This window comes from Pteropus medius, unplaced genomic scaffold (assembly GCF_902729225.1).
Source record: "Pteropus medius unplaced genomic scaffold, Ma_sr-lr_union100, whole genome shotgun sequence".
Taxonomy (NCBI): domain Eukaryota; kingdom Metazoa; phylum Chordata; class Mammalia; order Chiroptera; family Pteropodidae; genus Pteropus; species Pteropus medius.
Window position 1 is genome coordinate 6,456,483 of NW_024342471.1, and position 22,499 is coordinate 6,478,981.

At 42.4% G+C, this 22,499-nt stretch overlaps 2 protein-coding genes and 1 long non-coding RNA gene across 6 annotated transcripts in view; 2 read left to right on the top strand and 1 right to left on the bottom strand.

The window, feature by feature from the left end:
* Positions 1–6,250, top strand: part of HCK (HCK proto-oncogene, Src family tyrosine kinase) — a 33,839-nt gene extending 27,589 nt beyond the window's left edge. Inside the window, exons 11-13 of the mRNA XM_039864043.1 lie at positions 195–348; positions 2,542–2,673; positions 5,741–6,250. Of these exons, the coding sequence (XP_039719977.1) occupies positions 195–348; positions 2,542–2,673; positions 5,741–5,943 (489 nt within the window). The 3' untranslated portion in view covers positions 5,944–6,250. The remainder of the gene's footprint in view (positions 1–194; positions 349–2,541; positions 2,674–5,740) is intronic.
* A 196-nt stretch (positions 6,251–6,446) lies between these two features.
* On the bottom strand, positions 6,447–17,397 carry LOC120603532 (uncharacterized). 3 transcript variants are annotated; one of them, XR_005653038.1, is made up of 4 exons: positions 17,115–17,397; positions 16,243–16,728; positions 14,636–14,732; positions 6,447–7,828 (listed from the first exon to the last, which is right to left on the bottom strand). It is a non-coding gene; the product is annotated as an uncharacterized LOC120603532 (long non-coding RNA). The 3 variants fall into 3 exon arrangements; XR_005653037.1 differs by lacking the exon at positions 16,243–16,728 and having other exon boundaries at positions 6,447–7,159; positions 7,463–7,828; positions 17,115–17,376; XR_005653036.1 differs by lacking the exon at positions 16,243–16,728 and having other exon boundaries at positions 17,115–17,343.
* Positions 16,374–22,499, top strand: part of TM9SF4 (transmembrane 9 superfamily member 4) — a 49,731-nt gene continuing 43,605 nt past the window's right edge. Inside the window, exon 1 of one of the 2 annotated variants that reach the window (XM_039864041.1) lies at positions 16,374–16,614. In XM_039864041.1, coding sequence (XP_039719975.1) covers positions 16,600–16,614 — 15 coding nt within the window. In that variant the 5' untranslated portion in view covers positions 16,374–16,599. The remainder of the gene's footprint in view (positions 16,615–22,499) is intronic. The other variant, XM_039864042.1, reaches the window with a different exon arrangement.

Consider the following 22,499-nt stretch of genomic DNA (forward strand, 5'->3'; position numbering starts at 1 on the left):
GGCCCTGAGAATCCCCCCAACCTGGATAGGTCGACAGAGAAATGCCAGCTTGAGCTCAGGACGCTTCTACAAAAAAGGGGGAGCTGGCACACACGTTTTTCTCTTTCCTCACACTGGGACACTTCTGCTTTTGGGGGGACCCACCTTGGGCTGGGCCAGATCTGAGGATGAGGGTGTCTCTGTTTTGGGTGGAGATTGCGGAAGGCATGGCCTTCATTGAGCAGAGGAACTACATTCACCGAGACCTCCGGGCCGCCAACATCTTGGTCTCCGCGTCCCTGGTGTGTAAGATCGCTGACTTCGGCCTGGCACGGATCATCGAGGACAACGAGTACACAGCTCGGGAAGGTAGGGATGCTGCTGAGGGGCCCCTGGGGCCCGCTTGGATGGGCTGTGAGTGTTGAGAGTTGAGATATGTGGAAGTGCTAGGTAACTCGCAAAGGTACCTGTGCCAGTATTAGTTGCGTATTATCACAATTGAGGGAGGCCTTCTGGATATAGGGTCCTGTCCTGCAAAGTCACCAGTGACTCTGATTTTAGATTGGGTTAGGTGAGTGCATGTTGAAATTAAGTGTAAGAGCATGTGTAACAGACAAATGTGTAACAGACAAAAAGAGGAATCTAAATGTCTACAAATAGAACGGATTTATAAATTGTGGTATATTCACGCAATATAATGTATATAGCAATGAAAAATTACAAACCGACACTACATACAACAAAATGGTTGATTCTCACAGACATAATATTGAAATGAAAGAAATCAGACCGAAAAAAGTAGATGCTGGATGGTTTCATTTATATAAAATTCAGAAACAAGCAAACTTGTGTATAAATGTTCAAAGCAGCATTATTCATAATAGCCAAAAAAGTGGAAGCAGCCCAAATGTCTGTTAACTGATAAACAAATAAACAAAATGTGGTCTATCCATACAATGGAATATTATTCAGCCATAAAGGAATGAAGTACTAACACATGCTCGACATGGGTAAATTTTCAAAACATCATGTTAGTGAAAGAAAGCAGACATAAAGACCACATCCTGTATGATTTCATTTATTATGAAATGTCCAGAACAGGCAAATTTATAGACAGAAAGTACATTAATGGTTGCCTAAGGCTGGGGTTGGGAGTTAGAAAGAAATAGGAAGTGACTACTATGGATTTGATGGGAGTGGAGGGGGAATATATGAAAATATTCTAAAATTCACAACTTTATGAATATACAAAAAAACACTGAACTACATACTTTAAATGGGTGAATTGTATGACCTGGGACTATATCTCAATAAAACTTTTAAAGAGAAGAAAACAGGCAAAACTCATTTATGATGATAGAAGTCAGAACAGCGCTTACCTGGAATGTGAGGTACTGACTGGGGGGCAGGAGGGAGCCTCTGAGGTGCCGAAGGGGTACAGTATTTTGATCTGAGTGGTGATTACAAGTATAGACATATATAAAAAAGCATCGAATAGTATATGACAAATTTGTGCACTTTATTTCATGTTTGTTATGATACAATAAAAAAAAAATCGAAACTAAGGGCGACCACTAAAATAAGAGAGTAGAATGTATGATTTCTAAACTAGGAGAGGATAAGCAGAAATAGAGAAAACTTTCCAAATCCCAAGGAAAATATGGATGGAGGAAAAAAACACATAGGGCATTATCAGAACTTGACCATGTGCTTACTCAGTCATAGAGCAGATTTCACCAAACTCCATAGAGCACGTATCCTACAGACCAGGGGTCCCCAATCCCAGGGCCACGGACCAGTATCTGTCTGTGGCCTGTTAGGAACCGGGCTGCACAGCAGGAGGTTAGCGGCAGGCAGGCGAGTGAAGCTTCATCTGTTATTTGCAGCCACTCCCCAGCACTAGCATCGTCACCTCAGCTCCACCTCAGATCATCAGGCATTAGATTCTTACAGGAGCACTGGTCCCTGATGCCAAAAAGTTTGGGGACCGCTGCTATAGACCACGTTCACCAAACACAATGTAATTAAGATAGAAATCAGTAACCAAAGATTATCTAAACCTATCCCAAACCAAGTGGAAGGAAGAGAGTAGAGGGGGAGGTACCCAGTGACCGGTAGAAACCTCAAAGGCCAAGGCCAAAATCTTCCCCTGTTGCAAGGGGTGATGGGTTGAGGCATCAGCTGCAACCTGTACTCAAAGTCCCCTGCAGTCCTGCCATCCCCAAAGATTTTGTGACCTCTAGGACTGCGCTCTTCAGGAGCTGGAGGTCACAGGGGCATCAGCTCAATACACAACGTGGTCCCGGAAAGAGAGGTGCCCCAGCACACCCCAGGCCCCTCTGCTCTCTGCTCCCCACTTCAGGCATCTGCCTCAGCATGGATGTTTCTTGCTTCTGCAGAGGCCAGGTTTGAGGGAAATCACAGTTCAGGGGGCTGAGCGGGGCGGGGGGTGGGGGTTTAGTTGTGGGTAGCAGTGCCCTGTCTTGTTCCCTCACCCTAGCAGAAACCTAGCCCTGACTGCTCCCCAGACTCTCTCTGGCTCTGCTCTGTCCAACTCCACAGGGGCCAAGTTCCCCATCAAGTGGACAGCTCCTGAAGCCATCAACTTTGGCTCCTTCACCATCAAGTCAGATGTCTGGTCCTTTGGTATCCTCCTGATGGAGATCGTCACCTACGGCCGGACTCCGTATCCAGGTAGGGAAGGGGGCATCAGCTTGGGGATGCTTCCTGGTCCCAGCCTGGCTCCCTTCTCTTGTTAGTGTGTCCATTCAGGCCGAGTTCTCGATTTTCACCCCACACCTTTCCTTGGCTGCCCCATCTCGGTTAAGGTACCACTATCCACCCAGTTTCCTTTTTTTTTTAATTTTTATTTTTCAATTAGAGGTGACATTCAATATTACTTTGTATTAGTTTCACGTGTACAGCATAGTGGTTAGACATGTATATAACTTAAGATGCAGTCCCCTCAATTAGTCTAGTACCCATCTGGCACTATATATAGTTATTACAACATTATTGACTGTATTCCCTATGCTGTACTTCCCATCCCGGTGACTATTTGGTAACTACCAATTTGTACTTCTTAATCCCTTCACCTTTTCCACCCACTTTCTTAAGCCTAAAATCTAGGGGCTTCCTCTGCCTTGCCTTGCCTTCCCTTTCACCCCTTACCACATGCAAGAAGTCACAAGATTCTGGGTATTTGGTTCTAAAATACATACCAAGTCTGCCCACTTCTAACTCCACGGCCCCTACCCGCATCCAGGCCAGTGTCATCTGTCGCCTCGATGGTACAAGTAGCCGACTAACCAGTCACCCTGCTTTCTCCCCTCTCTCCTATAGGTCATTCTCTACATGCAGCCAGAGGGCTTGTCTTAAAATTTTAAATCATATCTTGTCCCTCTCCACCTCTAACTCTTTTATGATTTCCCACCATAATTAGGGTAAAATCTCAAACTCTTAATTGTGGCCTGCAGGTTGTGCATGATCAAGCCCTTGCTACTTCTCCAGTTTCACCTCATCCTGCACCCCACCACCCAGTCACCTACAGTGCCATACATGTCCCCTGTATGTTCATAACACCCTACACTGTCTCCTTCATAGCATTTATCACAATCGACCAGTATGTATTTGTTTCATATTTTCCCATCAGACTCTGAGCTCTACCAGAAATCGTGTGTATATTCCTCACTGGTGTATCTGCACTGCCTACCTCTGTGCTGGGCACATAGTGGGTTCTTAGTAACTATTTGTGGAATGGATGAATTTATCCACATGCCTGTCGGCAGCGCCCTCCACTGAGTAGACCACATGGATATACAGAGATACAACCAACATATAGATTGCCTGGGACTCAGTAAATGTTGTTCTCTGCTCCTTTTTGGTTGGGATGTCTCCTGGGATACATGTAGCAAGGACACTGGGAAGAGGTGGGAAAGAGGATATAGAGAGTCCTTGACTTTCATGTAAACGGTCCCGAATTTGAATCCTGTCTCCATCAACGATCACACTTGGAGAAATTCACTTCCCTTCTACTCCAGTGTCTTCGCCTTTCAAAAAAATATGGCAATGATATCTATCTTGCAGAGGTGCATATGAAGATTAGCAAAAAAAGATAAAGACTGTGCATTCAACAGTACTTATCAAACTCCTACCATGTGTTAGGCATTGAGGACGCAGTAAAAGAGGAGGTCCCTGCGTGTGAGGAGTTCATGTCCTAGCCTGGAGGAGCGCACACTAAACAGACACGCGGTCTCAGCTGGCGGCCTCCGCTGAGAAAAAAATGAAGCAGCAGCGTGTGAGAGGAAAGTGACATGGGGCTCCTGCGGACAGGGCACACCTGTCAGAGTAGGTCATATTTAAGTGGAAAGAAAGCTGAGTGAGGATCTAGAAAAAGGATTTCAGGGAGAAGGCACTGCTCGCTCTTATGGCCTGAGGTGTGCCTGAAGAACTGTAAGGAAGCCAGGGAGCTGGAGATAAGGAATGAAAGCAGATGGTAGATGACGAGGTTGGCAGGGGCCGTATCTGGCAGGGCCCAGGGTCATGGTGAAGAGTGAATGGAGGTTACTCTTAAATATGCGGAAACTATTGGAGAGTTTGAGGCAGGAAAGTGGCATCATCTGATTTCCACCTGTCAGTGTTGCTTTGGTTCAGCGGGGAGAGTAGATTCAGGGCTGGGGACGTGGTGGCAGCCACACAAGTGGCACAGGCAGAGGTGGTGATAGTAACAGAGGTAAGTTGATGGGACGGTGCTACATTTTAAAAGAAGAAAAGATGTGACTTGCTGATGTGGAAGGTGAGGAAGAGCAAAGAATCAAGGATAGTTCTCATGGTTTAATTGAATGACTAGATAGGTGATGGTCTAGGGATAGGAATTCAAGGGTTCTGTTTTAGTCCAGTTAAATTGGAGGTGACTTGTAGACATCCAAGTAAAGATGTTCGAGGAAGCACTTGGATATGTGAATTTGGAGTTCAAGACTGGTAATATAAAATTGGGATCACAGACAGTTAAGTGGTTGTTCTTAAGGATAACTAACAAACTTTAATTAAACAAGGAAATGGTCCCACTCATACATAGGGTGACATTAAGTCTGGCTACCTGACTGTTTTGTCTTGAGGAGACACCAGGAAACATCAGGCAGTGGCTTTTGGAACCCTGTATCCATTAGGGTGGATTACGCTGCAAGTAACAAACTAAAAGACTCAGAGTGATGGAAGTGATAGGCAAGTTATCATTCCCCATAGTAAGGAGTCTGGCATTGGTGACTGGTTAGTTCAGCCGCTCAGCAGTATTGCATTCCCTGAAGGATTTATATCACAGCGCCCACCAGGGTCCCATAGAATCGTATACTAAATTGATTTTGTACCCCTGAGGAATCTGAGGACTCTGGGTTAGTTTCTCTAAGATTGTCTTCCTCATGTGGTCAGATGGCTACTGTAGCTCCAAGGATCACATCGTCTGAATGTCTAAAGGAAGGAGGAACTGTTTGTCCTCTGAAGTCTCTTTTCATCAGGGAGGAAAACCTTTCCTGGAAGTCTCCTAGGAGACTCCCCTCTACTCCCACTGGCCAAAACTCGGTGCCATGCCCCTGCTCTCACTGCAGGGGAGGCTGGGGAAGAGAGTATCTAGCTTTCGCAGTGGGAGGGGCTTAACTCCCAAGAGGAAGTGGGGAGTGATGGCTGTTGGGGAGGCAACAGCATCTGCCACCCCTGCACTCCTTTCCCCCATCCTTCCCTTTTTGATTCCATGGCTCTTTCTCAGGGAGGTCAAACCCTGAGGTAATCCGGGCACTGGAGCATGGATACCGGATGCCCCGACCAGAGCATTGTCCGGAGGAGCTCTATAACATCATGACTCGCTGCTGGAAGAACCGCCCTGAGGAGCGGCCCACCTTCGAATATATCCAGAGTGTGCTGGAAGACTTCTACACGGCCACTGAGAGCCAGTACCAACAGCAGCCATGACGGGTAGGACCAGGCGCTTAGGTGATGCCTCTGAGGTAGCTCCAGCACCGTCTTCACAGTACCTGCTCACCCTTTCCACTCCCAGACACCTACTCTCACTCCAGTAACAGTTCCTCATCTGTCAAGTGGGTGGGTTGGACTGGACAATCTTTTTGACTCTAGTGATCCACAATCTGCCATTCTCAAGAGACCCCAGCTGGATATTTCTATTGCCTGGGACAGCTGGATTCCAGTTACAGCTGTGGTTTAGATGGGAAACTTTAAAAATAATGAAATAAATATTTAAATAAAAGATACAAATGCTAAAGCTTTTACTGACAGGTTGGCTTTTCTTCCAGTCCCTGAATATCTATTTGCCTTTTTGCTGGTGACAAGTCAGAATTGGGGAAGGCCCTTCCCCAAGAGTAGTAGTAGGGGTTTAATACTCAAAATTTTCTAACTGCTGCAAAATAGCTACTGGCTGTGTTAGTTCCCTATTGCTGCTGTAACAAATTACCACAAACTTGTGGTTTAAAATGACACAAATTTATTATCTTACAGATCCAGAGTTCTTCAGAATTCTGAACTGGGTTGGCAGGGCTGCATGCCTCCGGAGGCACTAGGGAAGAATCCATTTAAGGAAATGGATTCTTTTCTAGCTTTTGGAATGTGCCGCATTCCTTGACTTGTGGTTTCTCTCCGCTCCTTACTCCAGACTCTGCTCCAGTCATCACATCTCCTTGTCCTTCTCTGAGTCTGCTGCCTCCCTCTTTCACTTGTAAGGGGCCCTGTATTTATACTGAACCCACCTGGATAATCCAGACTAATCTTCTATCTCAAGACCCTTAATTGTATCTGTAAAGTCCCTTTTGTGGTGTAAGATAACATCTTCACAGGTTCCGAGGATTAGGATGTGGACATCTTTGGGAGGAGGGCATCATTCTTCCTATCTCACTGGCGCTGGGACGCTGGATGGGTTTTTGTCTCTGAGGAGCTGGGTCTACCAGGATGACAAGAATGATTTTTTGTGATCAGGGCCCCTGACTCTCCTGCCAAGCCACATTGCCACATGAGCTGGTTGGTCTGGATCTCCCCCGGCACCAAGGGTATTTCCCATGGCCAAGAAGCCATCAAAGTTGTATTGTTCATACTGCAAGAATCCTGGGGTTTGGAGATGTGACTGCTGAGAGGTATCTGGTACCCTGTATGAGAAGCTCTCAGTGGAGGGGAGGGAGATCTGGGAAGGAAGCAGAGAAGACGGTGCTGGTGGGCCCTTTCTGCACTTTGTCTCAGTTAAAAGTCCCTGGCAGATAGCTTTTGCTGTCAGAGGAGCAATGAGAAGATGTGACAGTGGGATGGAGAGCAAATGACACCTTTCTGTATTATTGCATTCCCTGAAGGATTTATTTCACAGCACCCGCTAGGGTCCCATGGAACCCTAAACTAAATTGATTTTTGTACCCCTGAGTAGCACAGAGTCTAACCTTAGGAACTGAGTAGAAGAACAGTGGAAAATAAAGCTATCAGTGTTTCAACTTACCTAGTTAGTAATTGAATTTCTCTCTTGCTTTCTGGTTTGGGATGTATCTTTGAGTATCTGAAAGCAGTAACCAGGATCTTGTGAAAGGAATTTGAACTCATGATTGTGGTACATTCAACTGCTGTTCAGTTAGGAGTTGATGTAGAGCTTGGCCATGAGACACTTTAGCCAATGGGATATTAGAAGATGTGACACAAGCAGAGGCTTAAAATGTACTTGTGAGGCTGGCTTGCCCTCCATCTTTTTTCCCTGAAAAGAACATGGTCCGAGAAAGATGTGTGTCATGTGGAGTAGATGTAGACCCAACTCGCAGCTTGGAGTTAAATCTAGCTGAGCCCAGCCTCAATCAACTGAACCCCAGGTGACCTGTGGATATGGAAGAGAGGAGTAAATGCTTAATATTATAAGTCTTGGAGTTTGAGAGTTGTTTTGTTACATAGAATTATTACAGAAATAGCTGACTGAGACATGATCTCAAGAGTTGGAGCCTATTACTTTGTGGACAAGATCAAAGAGTTAATTCATGTCCTCTTGCTCTATCAGTTTACATTGCCCTACACTCTGATTTAGCCCTCTGGTCACAGGAAAGAGAGGTAGAAACATGGGCATAGACACAACACTAAAAGCATTATCCACGAAAGAAAAAATTGATAAATTGGACTTAATTAAAATTAAAAACTCTGCTCTGAGAAAGACAGCATTAAGAAAATGAAAAAAACAAGCTCCAATCTGAGAAAAAATATTTGCAAAACAAAGATCTGACAAAAGACTGATATCCAAAATATACAAAGAACTCTTAAAACTCAACAATAAAAAAACAAACGACCCAATTTTAAAACGGACAAAAGACCTGAATAGACACCTCACAAAAGAAGCTATGCAGATGGGAAATAAACATATGAAAAGATACTCAACATCATATATCATTAGAGAAATACAAATTTTTAAAAACAATGAGATACCACTACACACTTATTTGAATGGCCATAATCCAGAACACTGACAACACCAAATGCTGTTGAGGATGTGGAGCAACAGGAACTCTCATTCATTGCTGACAGGATTACAAAATGGTACAGCCACTGAGTCAACTATAAGCACAGCATCTGTGGATTACTTGCTGAATCTTAACAGGTGGCCCTGGAGGGACACAGGCTGGAGCTAAACTTGGCCAGCAGGTGAACCCCTCTCAGGATGAACTTAGTGAGAACTTTAAAAAAGAGATAAAATATCTATATATTTAAATATATATATATTTTTAAAAGAGATAATATATATATTATATATTTATATTATATTATATTTATATATATATATATATATATATATATATATATATAAATGAAATTATAAAAGGGAACCAATCAGAAATGAAGAATACATTACCTGAGATGAGTATATTAGAGAGAATCAACAGAGTGGATGAAGAAGAGGATCGAACCATCAATAGAGGACTGGAGAGCCAAGGACACCCAATCAGAACGACAAGAAAAAAGTAACCAAGAATACAATAATAATTTAAGAAGCCTATGGTACAAAATTAAGGGTAACAACATCCGTGTCATAGGGGTACCTGAAGAGGGAGAACAAGAAGTTGAATATATATTTGAAGAAATAATGGTGGAAAACTTCCCTCAGCTGGTGAAGAAAATAGACATACAACCCCAGGAAGCTCAGAGTCCCCCAAAAAATGAACCCAAAGAGACCCACACCAAGACACGTCATGATGAAAATGCCAAAGGTTAAATACAAAGAGAGAATCTTAAAAGCAGCAAGAGAAAAGCAGTTATTTACCTATAAGCTCCCATATGGCTGGAATTTGATTTCTCAAAAGAAACACTGCAGGACAGAAGGGCTTGGCAGAAATATTTAAGTGCTGAAAACCCAGGATCTACAACCAAGAATACTTTATCTGGCAAAGTTATGATTTACAGTCTAAGGACAGATAAAGAGCTCCCCAGACAAAAATAAGCTAAAGGAATTCATCAATACCAAGCCAATATTACAGGAATGTAGGAGAGACTTCTTTAAAAAGAAAAAACATGTATCGAAAACATGAATAAAGAATGGTAATAACTACATATTTATCAACAAGTACCTCAAATGGAAAAGAATTAAGTGCTCCAACCAAAAGATAGGGAAGCTGAATGGATAAGAAAACAAAACCCCTACATATGCTGCCTACAAGAGACTCACTTCAGATTAAAAGACACACAGACTAAAAGGAAGGGGATGGAAAAAGATATTGTCTTGATGGACCTAGAGGGTATAGCACTGAATGAAGTAAGTCAGATAAAGACAAATATCACATGATTTCATGTACACGTGGAATCTAAAGAACAAAATAAACAGCAGCAGCAAAAATGGTAACAAACTCATAGATACAGAGGATATTTTAAGGGCTACTAGACAGAAGGAGGGTTGGGGGGATGGTGAAAAGGGCAAAGGGATTAAGAAGCACAAATGGATAGATACAAAATAGTCATGGAGATATAAAGGGTAGCATAAGGAAAATAGTCAACAATGTAAAAACTATGTAAGGGGGAAGATATTATATTATATAGAATAATATTCTATGCCAACTATAATTGAAAAAACTCATTGATGTGTACGATGTAAATATGAGCAATTAATTATCTATTATACTGCAATAAAGCTGGGGAAAAAATGGGTCAGCCACTTTGGAAGACATTGGCATATTCTTATAAACCTAAATACTCTTACTACACAATCCAGCAACGCATTCCTTGATATTTACCTAAAAGAATTAAAAACTTATGTCCACACAAAACCCAGTATATCTGACATGAGGATATATCAATTTGCATTCTATTTGCATCCCTTCCCTTTTGGCAGTGACTGCTAGTTGTCCCCATATCCATATTCCCCCTTCTTCTAGAGAAATAGAATTTTTTTATCAGGAGCATGTGACTACCCAGAATGAAGACTATATTTCTTATTCTCTTTGCAGCGAAGTGTGGTAATGTGATTAAGTTCCAATCAAGGGGTTGTAAGTGGAAGTATGGAATAGCACTTTTCAGGGTCCTTTCTTAAAAGACAACTGATAGAGGCTCTTTTGCTCCTTATTTTTCATCTCCTTTTCTATTGTGCTGCCTAGAATGTACATGTGAAGGCTGGAGCTCTAGCTGCCATCTTGGACCCTGAGGAAAATGAATTAATTCTAGGGATGGCAAAGCTAGATGGAGCCTGGATCTCTGAAGGTATTTTAAGTACAGCCACCACATCGGCGAGGACAGTCCTCAAGAGGGTGTGGCATGCACTGTCAGTGTCCCTTAAAGTGAGCTGGGCTTTTAGCTGCCATCACCTGCATCCTGAGAGCTTTTTTTCTAAAACTGCACAAAGCCTCAGCTACCAGTGTTCTAAGAAAGCCAAAAGTGCTAAGAATCAACACCCTCTGAGATTAATGACTTTTGGGAGTTGGTGTATAAATGCCCCAGCTCCCTTGCCCCTTTGGGATAACTGTGAAGTGGGTATTTTGTGTTGTTTCCCAGGGTTTCCCAATAGTATTAAACTTCAGTTACCCACAGTGGTAACCTGCTTGACAACATTCCCTCTCCAAGTATAGTTCTGACATAAAGCTGAGTTGACAGTTTCACTTATATTCATGAATAAGATGAAAATGAAATAATGAAGTACGTATCTCTTCACTCATTAGTCGATGAGATGAGGAACTTGTTTGCTGAATAAGGTAAGAGTTTCTAATACTGTCACATTTTTGTGCTAATCACAATGTGACAGCTATAGACACGATACATTTAGTTTCATCTGCATTATTAACATTTTCTCTATCACTTTAAGTCTAGTCCTGGGTTTGGCAAACTATGTTATTGGAACACAGCCACATCATTATTTATTGTCTGTAGCAGCTCTTGTACCACAGGGCAGAGTTGAGTAGTTGTGACCTAAACACACGGTCTTTAAAGCCTGAAATATTTATTATCAGGCCTTTTACAGAAAAAATTTTGCTAGCAAAACAATAATTCAAGTCCTGATTTGTATCATTTGCTGATTTTTGTGGTGTAAATAGTCCTACCACAGCCAATTTCAAGATACCGACTAGAACTGCATTATGACTTTCATGGGCTTCATGGGATAGATATTATATATTTATAAATAAAATATATATTAAATTAAATATAAATGATAGTCAACAACTGCATTGACACACAGATGAATATTTTAATATTACATATGAAAACATTTCTTCAACCCCACAGTTTTTTCCTTCTGACTTCAAAAGAAATTAATTTCTTTTAAACATTTTTATGGTCCTAAAAGTACGGTGGCCCTTGTGCACTGTGCCCACTGTGTTAATGGGTATGTTGCTCTGCTACCAACCTAATACCATGGAACACATGGCTGGAAAGAGATGTGCAGGGGCACACCATTTCACGGTATGACTATTGTACACATAAAATAGATGTATGTAACTCAAGAGCATAGATACTAGTAAAATATAGCAAAATTATTAGGAAGTAGTATGTTTTAAATATCAAATGTTTTTATTTTAATATCATTTATTTAATTTTCAATTTCTATAATTTAATTTTCAATAATGCCTATGTTCAACAATCAGCTCACAAAATTCCTGAAAATTTAACTATCGGCAGTATAATTCTGGTACACCATTACCTTCTAATATCCCTTCACCTCTCAAATAAACTACTTTTGCTCGAATCCTTGTCTCAGGGTGGGCTTCTGGGGACACCAAATTAATACAGAGGAAAGTAAACTTCCATCTTGTTGAGCCACTGTTATTTGGGTGGGGGAGGGGAATCTCCCTTACAGTTGGATCTATTCCCAACTGACAGAGTATGGCTTGAGATTCATCCATAATGCAAACACTCAACAAATACTTTTTTCAGTACATATTTAATAGGGGCACAATTGGGAACAATATAGACCCAGTACAAGCCTTCTTGGGAGGTGGACTATAACAAATAACCAAATTATACCTATATATATGTGTGGCCAGGGAAAACCTCTCTGAGGAGGTGACAGTCAGTTGAGCGGAGACCTAAACATGAGAAAGAGCTAACCACACAAAATTCCAGAAAGAGGATTCCAGACAGAAGAAACTGCAAGTACAAAGGCCCTGAGGTGAACATGAGCTCAGCGAATTCCAGGAAGGTCTGTGTGGCTGGAGCCAGGTGAGTGAAGGGGAAAATAATAGGAGATAAGGCCAGATCATGCAGGGCATTGCAGGCCAGGGTGAGGACTTGAGATTTTATGTGAATTGCAATAGGAAGCCCTTGAGAGTTTTAAATGGGAGAGACATCATCTGATTTTTTTTTTTTTTTCGATTCTTGTTTTCAAAAGTCTGCTTTAACTGTTAAGTGCAGACTAGAGATTCGAGGTGACAGGAGTAGCAGTAGGGAAAACGGATAGTAGGCTACCACAGAAGCCTACTAGGTGAGAGAGAGGAGGGTGACCCAGGCAAGGATGTCACAAACAAATCACACCTCCTTAAACTCATGCTTTTGTGTGATCCTCTCCTACTTTGACTCTGGACTGACCTTATGACTTATTTTGACCACTACAATATGGCAGAACTGATGCTACAGAAGTTCTGTAGCTTAGGCCTTAGGAAGAGCCTCACAGCTTTCACTCTCACCCTCATGAACCTGAGACCACAATGTGAAGAAGCCTAAGCTACCTACTTGGGGATAAGAGACCTCGTGGATGGAGAGTCCTATCTGATAGCCAGCACCAACCACCCACACATATGAGGCCATCTTGTACCCTCCAGCCCCAGTTGAGCCGTCAGATGAGAGTATGTGAGAGATCTCAGGTGATATCATCAGAATTGCCCAGATTGCCAACCCACAGAATCAAGAGAAATAAAATATCATTGTTTTGAGCTGCTAAATTTTAGGGTGGTGAGTTATGCAGCAATAAGTAAGTGAAGCCAGTGTGAGAAGGACATAGATTAATGCATACTACCCTTCTCCCTGGAGATAACTAAGGATCAGATTTGCTTCCTCTAAGCCCAGGCCCACCCTCCCATTCTCCTTAGAGAAGTATTTTTGCAGGTATCTGGAACCATATGCCCTGATGATACTCTAAGAGCCTTTTGGTTTGGGTTTGGTTTTGTCTGGCACAGCAGAGGCATGGATGAGACTCAATGGTTTTGAGTCAACCCTTAGCCCCCTTCTGATTCATTGGGTTACCTTGTCCAAGTTCCTCAACATCTCTTTATCTTAATGTCTCTATCATTCCAAAGATAAGAAGGCCTGTCCTACTGATGTCAAAATAATAATAATAATAGTAGTAAACATGTATATAGTATAGCACTTATCATGTGATAGACATTAGTCTAAGGTTTTGACATATACTGAGTTATTCAGTCCACATAACCATCCTATTAGGTAAGGTCTTTTATGACACATGCTCTACAGATGAGGAAGTTGAGGTTTAGAGAGGTTAAGAAACTTGCCCATCTTCACACCCATTAGGATGGGTATTATTAAAAACAACAACAACAAAAATAAGTGTTGGTGAGTATGTGAAGAAATTGGAACTCTTGTGCATTGCTGGTGGGAATGCAAAATAGCGTAGCCATTGTGGAAGATAGTATGACAGTTCCTCAAGAAATTAAACACAGAATTACCATATGATTCAGCAATTCCACTATTGAGTACATGCCCAAAGAACTGAAAGCAGGGGCTGGAACAGATATTTGTATACCCATTTTCATAGCAGCATTATTCACAATAGCCGAAAGGTAGAAACGACCTAAATGCCTTAAAAAGGAATGAAATCCTGATACATGCTACAACATGGATGAAACCAGAAAATATTATGCTAAGTGAAATAAGCCAGACACGAAAGGACAAATATTGAATCATTCCATTTATATGAGGTATTTAGAATTAGGCAGCTTCATAGGCAGAAAGTAGAATAGTGGTTACCAGAGCCAGGGGGCAAGAGTTAGTATTTAATGAGTACAGAGTACAGAGTTCAGAGTTCTGGTTTAGGATGATGAAAAGTTCTGGAGATGGATGGTGGTGATGATTGCATAATATTGTGAATATACTTGATACTACTGAATTGTATATTTAAAAGCAATTAAAATGGTAAATTTTATATGATGTGTATTTTACCACAATAAAAACTTTTTTTTTTTTTAAGAAAAAAAAGAAATTTACTCACCTGATGGAGCTAGTGAGAGGTAGGGATGGGATCTGCTCAGGCAGGCTGCTCCAGGATGCCGGTGTATGTTACTGAAGGAAATTGGGATATGAAAGCCCTTTGGGAAAAATAGAAAGTATTAGGAGGAGAAGAACGGAAATACTGAGGAATAATATGACAGTTATGGACCTTTGTCCCTCATCAGTCATCCCTCTTCAGGCATACAGAAATTATGGGAAATACTCAGGATTCAAGCTCCAGGAGAACTGGGTGCAAGTTTGGAATCTATGGCTTACTAGCTATGAGACTCCAGGCAAGTCTGTTCTAGTCTCTCAAGCTTTCTATCCCTGTGGGGATAACATCTGTTCTGCTACTCTTCAGGATGGTTACACAGATCACAAGAGTTAATGAGTGTGTGTTTCAATTATCTATTGCTACATGAGAAAGCACTCCAAAATCTAGAATTAGACTCAGCTGGACAGTTTTTCTGTTCCACATGGTGTTGGATGAGGTTATGCATGTGGCTGCATTCAGCTGCCAGTTCAGCTAGGGTTCGAATGTCCAAAATGACCTCATTCATAATTCTAGTGCTCAGCTGGAGTTTCTAAAATGTCTTGAGGAGTTGGCTGGGCCTCCCTTCCTCTCCATGTGGCTCTCCAGCAGGGTAGCGAGACTTCTTTAGACCCAAGATGGTGGAAGCTGCCAAGCCTCTTAAAGCTAAGACCCAGAACTGGCAAAGTCATTTGTACCACATTGTATTGGTCAAAGCAAGTGACATAACCAGCCAGATTCAAAGAGAAGAGAAAAAGAATCTCTTTTTTTGCATGCTCATGCAAAGATGGGAGGACTTGTTGGCAATCATCTTTGGGGACAATCCACTACAGTGGTGCTCATAGGTGGGGGTTAGAGTTCAACTGCCCCCTGCCAAAAGGCAATATTAGATAAGAGAGTTTTATGAATGGTTTAAACATAATGCTAAATGCTGCACCACACGGCAAATGGTCAGTAAGGGTTTATTACTATTATCAATCATTATTATCTTTTAACAACTTTCTGAAACAGTCACAGACAGCACTGGTACCGTATCCACTTTACAGTATTACATGGACCAAATGAATTTTCAGTTCTCTCCCAATTTTAACTCCATGACTCTTCAAGTCTCCTTTTCCAGATAGTGGAAACTGACGCTTAGGAAGGTTGAGTGACTTGCCTCGAGCCACATACTGATCTAACTAGCACATTGTGAAGTCCACATTCAAAGATGTCTTTCTCTACTAAATTTGCTGTTTTCATTCCTTCATTTAATGGTGTTTGTATCAAGCACTTGCCATATGCCCGAAAGTATACATAAGAATATAATGACAGTTATTTATTGGATACATGCTGTGTAACATTATGTCACTGGATCCTCATCATAAAACTAGAATGAAGGTATTATAATAATTTCCTCCCCATTTTACAGATGAGAATGAAGCAGAACGAGGTTAAATAAAAGACAGGATCCCACTCTCAGGGATTACACTCTATTTGAGAGGATACAGTATAGTCAAGCAAGTAATTCAATATATAATTACAAATTATTCTCTGAGTTGAGCTGTTATTGGAGCCCTGGTACCCATCCCACTCACCCAAATCAAGACCTCAGGTAACCCTGGCAACGAGTCTTCCTGCCAATAGTAAAGATGGCGCCCAAAGAACAACAGCGTTTACGCACGCTCCCATTACCCACAATGCCGTGAGGGAGGGGGAGGAGCAGTCTCTGCCAGGAGCTAATATGGCTCCTATAGTTACACCATCCTCTCTCTTCCTCTAATCAGCGACTTGACTGCCCAGACCAGGCTACCGATCAGGAGCTAAGTCTCCTTTGCCGCTCCTGACCGCAGCTACAGGAGAGACTGAAATAGGGTGCACCTCGCGGAGTTGATCTCCGTAACCAGGGAAACACCACTTCCGCTGACGTCATTACGGCGACACGTGGATCCAAGATGGCGGCGGCGATGGTGAGTGAAGGAGACTCCGGGAGCCGGAGCCGGAGCTGGGTTCTCCAGGGGATCCCAGGACCTTCCGGCGCTCCATGCATGGCCTCAGCCACCTCCGGATCCCCTAGCTCAGGCCTGAGGGACATCCCTGTTTGGGCTTGTCTTACCTAAACTCCCCCCTTCCCCGGCCTTGGCCCCGCACTAAGGCTTGTCAAGGCCCAGAGTTTTGGGGGAGGCACTGGTTCGGAGGAATGGTCTTGGCTACAGCCTCTGCCGGTTTCTGTTACTGCTTTGGTCTCCGCCTCTTGTGACCCCTCTCCCCCATTTTCCAGTTTCCACTACCCAGCCTTGATTTCTCCGAAGAGCACCCCCATTAGTCTCTCACCCTCGCTCCTCCCCCTCGCGTCCAGACCTTGCTCTCTCCGCCTCCTGTGCTGACCAGTCCGCAAATACGACCTCACCTCTGACCAGCCTCCCAGCCCAAGCCCTGTTTCGGATCTTTTCTAGAGCCCCGTCCTTACCTCAACCCTCACCTGTTCCTACCGCGCACCCGTCTTGACTGCAGCTACCATGGAGCACGTCCTTACCCCTCTTCCCCCATCTTTCATCCCCAGACACTTCCCTAACCATTTTTTCCTGTCTCCTCTATCAACTTCCTGCCTCTCTTGGGGAGCTTTTATCCCATTGGTTCTCAAACTTTACTGTGCATAAGACTGTGCAGAGATATGGGGAGGCATGTTAAAAATGCAATTTCCTGAGCCCCTCCAAAGATTCTAATTCCGTAGGGCTAGGTGATGCCCAGGAACCCACACTTTTATAAGCACTCCAGTGATTATGATATAGATGGTCTGTATTACGTTTTAAAAAACACCATAGTAGCCCCGCCTGGCTGCCTGCCCTTCCCATGCCCCTACAGGGCTACACAGCTGTTAGGGATGAAGTTTTATTAGGACGGAGCTTGTTAGGATGGATCGTGTGTGTGACTAAGGGTGCAGTGTGCCTGGAAAGTGGGTCAGAACTTGTTGGCTCCTGGTACAGAACCCTGGAAGTAGATCTCTGAAGGACTGGCCTTTCTTCCAGAAGCTCAGCTCACATTCTGCTTGTCTAGAGATCAGAACCCAAATTGAAGACATTTAGTCCAGAGTGATTTTCTAGGTCTTCCTGCACGTTGCTTCCTTAGTAGATAATCCTAGAAGTGAAGGCAAAGGAAGACAGAGAAAAGGAAGTGACATTTGACTTTAACAAAGGAAGATTCTTGCTTAAATTTTTTGGTGGTGGTTTTTTCCAAACAAGGGTAGGTTATTGGCTGACAATGAGTTTCCCTTCTTCTCTTAACCGACTGGTAACTTAAGCTTTTTGTTTAATGAGGGATTCCTTATGTACAGCCTCAGAGGTTAGGTAAAAGATTTCACAGCCTTGCTTGGTTTCTGTGGTGTCAGACTTCAGTCTGCGCCATGAGTGGGTAAAATCCCAAAAGTGGCATGTTGAAACCCATTTTTTTTTTCTGGAGCACATTCAGAACAAGATGGTGTAAAAGCTTAACAGGAAGAGTCACACTCTCTTTTGCCATAGGGAAAACGTTCAATAAAGTGGCACTTACAGCATTGCACTAGGTTTTTAAGAGGCAGTAAGTTAGCAATACATAATTTTGGTATCCATTTATATAATCAACAAATATTTGTGTTTCTGCTCTGTGCTAAGACCTAGGGATATAGTTGTGAATTAGAGGGTCAAGGTCCCTAACATTGTGGAGCTTTTTCTAGTCTGCAGAGAGAATAAGTAAACAAGTACATGAACAAGATACTGTCAAGTAGTGGTAAGTGCTGTGAATACAGTAACCAATTTCAAGAAACTGAGGATATAATGTATACAGTGATCCACAGAAGCCAGTTTAAAGGGTACACACAAGAAACTTCATGTTCAATGCAATAATGAAAAGATGTAGAATCAAGTTTATAATGGGGATATGTGTAACAGGCAAAGTGGGGTTACAGATAGACTTGAGTTTGGTCTCTGTCAAGCCCTTGATTACACGGAAGTCAGAACAGTCTCCACACCCTCCTACACACAGACTATTTCATAACCAGAGGTGGAAACATGGGGATCTGCTTGGGGGTGTATGGGTTTCTAAGGCAAGTCATACAGCTAAAGAGGAACTGAACTAGTGGACTCAGTGACCGTGGGAACAGGCTGGATTTTCAGTTCTTTTGTTTTGAAAGTTAGGGTTGTGGGTGCAAGTTTCAAGAGGTAATATTTATGGGCTTTTCTCTCTCCTCCCTTTCTTTAGTGAATGGTTCTTCCCCAAAGGTCAGGTCTGTGTTATCACAGCAGGTCTTTCTTGAACCTGCAGGACCAGACTTCTCCAGTCATAGGAGTATGGCTGGTGTAAACTGAAGTTCTCACTGGTTTTCCTGCCTGCCTTCTGCCCTGGGTTTAGATGACTTTATAAAGTTACAGGATATACCGAGTTGATCTAGCTGGGTCTGAGGTGAGAGGCAGGCTCGTATATCACTTTATGAAAATATTGAGCATGTGGAATATGGTTTGGGGAATATTGTGGTGGAACTTGGGAAATGTGTATTGCGTACATTTGTAGGCATCTCGGGAATCTAGAAACCTCCATTTGGAGAATAAAATTTTGTGTACTTCTCTCTCATATATCATCGTTCATAATGTTTTGGATTTTAATGTTTTTCCTTATTGGTATAGTTCATATACCATAAAATTCACCCTTTTAAAGTATACAGTTCGGTGGGTTTTTAGTATAGTCACAAAGTTGTGCAACCTTCACCACTGTCTTACTTCCAGAACATTTTCATCACCCCAAAAAGAAACTCATTGGCAGTCACTTCGCACCCCTCCCACCTCCAGTTCACCGCAACCACTAATTTACTTTCTGTCTGTAGATTGGCTTATTCCGGACATTTCATAGAATTGAAATCATATAATACATGGTATTTTGTATCTGGCTTTTTTTTTTTTTTTTAGCATAGCATAATGTTTTCAAAGGTAATCCATGTTGGCAGCATGTATCAGTATTTGACATTTATGTCAAATAATATTCCATTGTATAGATAAACCATATTTTGTTTATCCTTTTATCCATTGATAGGCATCAGGATTGTTTCCACTTTTTGACTATTATGGATAACATCGCTGTGAACATTCATGTGCAAGTTTGTGTGTGAATGTGTTTTCAGTTTTCTTGGATATTTTCCTAGGAGTGAAATTGCTGGGTCAGTTCACGCTGTTTTGAGCTTCCTTGGGTTTGATCCAGTCCAGAGGCAGGAGAATGGACTAAATGACCTCAGAGTTCCTTTGAGCAGATGGAGGCAGCCCTAGCCAGTCCCCTATCTCAGTCAGAGGCATGGGGACTGTTTAGTGGTGGAATCTGGATGGTGGAGTCCTAGAACAGGAGGCAGGAGGCCTGCCTGAACTCTGCCACCAGTCTTGTGTGCGGGAAGTTGCTGTCTCCCCTGGGCCTGACATGTGGGTAGGCATCAGCCCATTGAGGAAGGAGCACTGGGGCAGGAGTCAGCAAGCAGCCTGTGCTTAGTCCCAGCACTGCCACTGATTCACGGTGGCCTAGGGCAAATTATTTTGGCTTTATTGGTCTGTTTCCACATGTCTTATGTGATATTATGGTTTGGACTTGATGATTTCTAAATACCAGGTTGAAAATTCTGTGATTTAGAATATTTGCCCTTAAGGTGATTTTTGCTAATATGTGTGTAAAATCAAATTGATATTGTTTTTTTCCATAAACATAGTCCCTGTGGTCTTTTCAAGCTTTTGTCCTTTGTGTTGACTGATCTCTTTAGTTGCCCCACCCGTCATGTATTCTGCAGGAGCCACTATGTCCTTGGTGCTGAGGTGCCAACACCAGGCCTTGGTTCTGATGTGTTTCTCTAAGGAATCCCTTTTTAAAAAGTGCCCTTAATCCCCTCAGGAAGTACAGGGGAGGCAGAGACAGGCATTAAGTTGCCTCTTGGTTTCTCTTTTACAACGTGGACAAAAGTTCCCCTTTGATCTCGGCATTAAAGAAGCAGGTTGCAAAATGCTGGAGAACGTTGAGTTTTGATCTCTGGGCACTGGCAGGAAGGTGGGAAGGACCCAGGATGAGTAAGGCCATCTGGCCACAGACAAATTATAGGGGCTACCTACCACCCCCAATCCGTCTTTGATCCCTGAACCATTTGCTGACACTAGTGTTTCCCAAATGGGGCATGGTTGGGGACACCCAGAATTTCTCAGTTCTGTCTCATTCCTCTTCATTGTTTCCTTCTTTTCCTTCCTACCATGATTTCCCACCTTTGCATGAGCATTAAACTGACAGACCTCCCAGGGTTTGAAATTCCGAAGTTTTGTATTCAGAAGGTATGCTAAGTGCTAGTAGCAGTTCTTCAAAACTTTAGAAGGGCCTCTGAGTGTCCTTAACATCTTGGGGCCGGTTTCTACGGGACATAGTCCAGACTCTAAATTGGCAATCCATGGACCACATCTTCACATGGACTTGATTAGGGGGTGAGGTAGACTGGCACAAGACTTCAGAATTTTTGAGTTGATTGTCAGTGTTTAATGATTAGGAGCGTTCACAATTCTAGATTTTCATTTTCTCTTGAAAATTTGGGCTCAAATTTCCCATCAGAAGCATTCTCTATGCAGGGCCCAGTTTGTCATTTTCAATTCCCTTTCTTACTCCTGAGCAGCTTCATCATTTAGGTCACTTGCATGACCTGTCTAGGTAGTTGAATTTGCAACCCCAGAATGAGATGGTCTCGATATAAAGTTTTTCCTACTCTGACATTCTGATTCAGTAGTACTCCCCTGTTACCTGACTTTAAAGGAAAACTTTCTATTCATATAATACATTTCAGTTGATAAACCATATGCTTATCCATTATTTCTTCTAATTCTTACAAAAGCCCATTTACAGGTTAAAAAAAGGCATGGTCTAAGGACCTGGGCTAGATTCTGATTTTATGACTTTCTGCAAATTTGCTTCTTTAAACCCCAGTTACCCTTTTTTAAAAGTCTTTTAAAAAAAAAATTATAGTAAAATATACGTAACATAAAATTTACTATTTTAACTACTTTATGTGTACAGTTCAGTGACATTAGGTACAGTCAAATTGTTGTGCAACCGTCACCACCATCCAGCTTCAGAACTTTTTCACCATCCCATTTGAATCAATTTCCTTATTTTTAAATACAGGATGATACTCTCCTGAAAGCATTGTTGTGATAATTAAATGAAATATGAGATGAAAATCCCTAGCACAGAGAGAGCACTCTGTTACTTTTCTACTCCAAGGTGCAAGTGCACTCTGTTACTTTTCTTCCAGAGATGAACCATTTAAGCCTGTTGCTTGGACTGAGAGGTTTGTTGTTGTTGTTGTTTAATAAATACTCAAGGCAGACAGGGAAGGTCAATGCATTTAAGTCTTATTTCTGTACTTTTTGGCCTCAGGGTTTAGGTCTGGTTGTCTGTTGCTTGCTAAGGATAGTTATTTGTTTCATTGGATTTCCAGTCAGCTTTGGGCTTTTTTCCTACTCCCAAAGAACAGTTTTGAGTCTTTTTATGTATCTCTACTCAACAGCTACTCTGTGTCTATGGGCTCTGAAATAAAGGCTACATTTTCAGAGTCACATGTGGCTAATTTGATTCTGGTTGGGGTTTTTTTTGTTTTTGTTTTTTCCTTTTCCTTTTTCAGTTCTTTAGCACCCAGGGGCTCCTTGGTAAGTGGTCTTTAGCCGTCATTAGCCATCCTGTGAGTGTGGTTGAATTTTTAGGGAGCTTTAGCTGACTGGGTAATTGATTTCAGTTAACTGTTGGCAAACTGTGCCCTGAAGCCTGCCTCTCTCTCTCTTTCCCTCTCTCTTCCTCTCTCCCTCTCCCCCTCTCC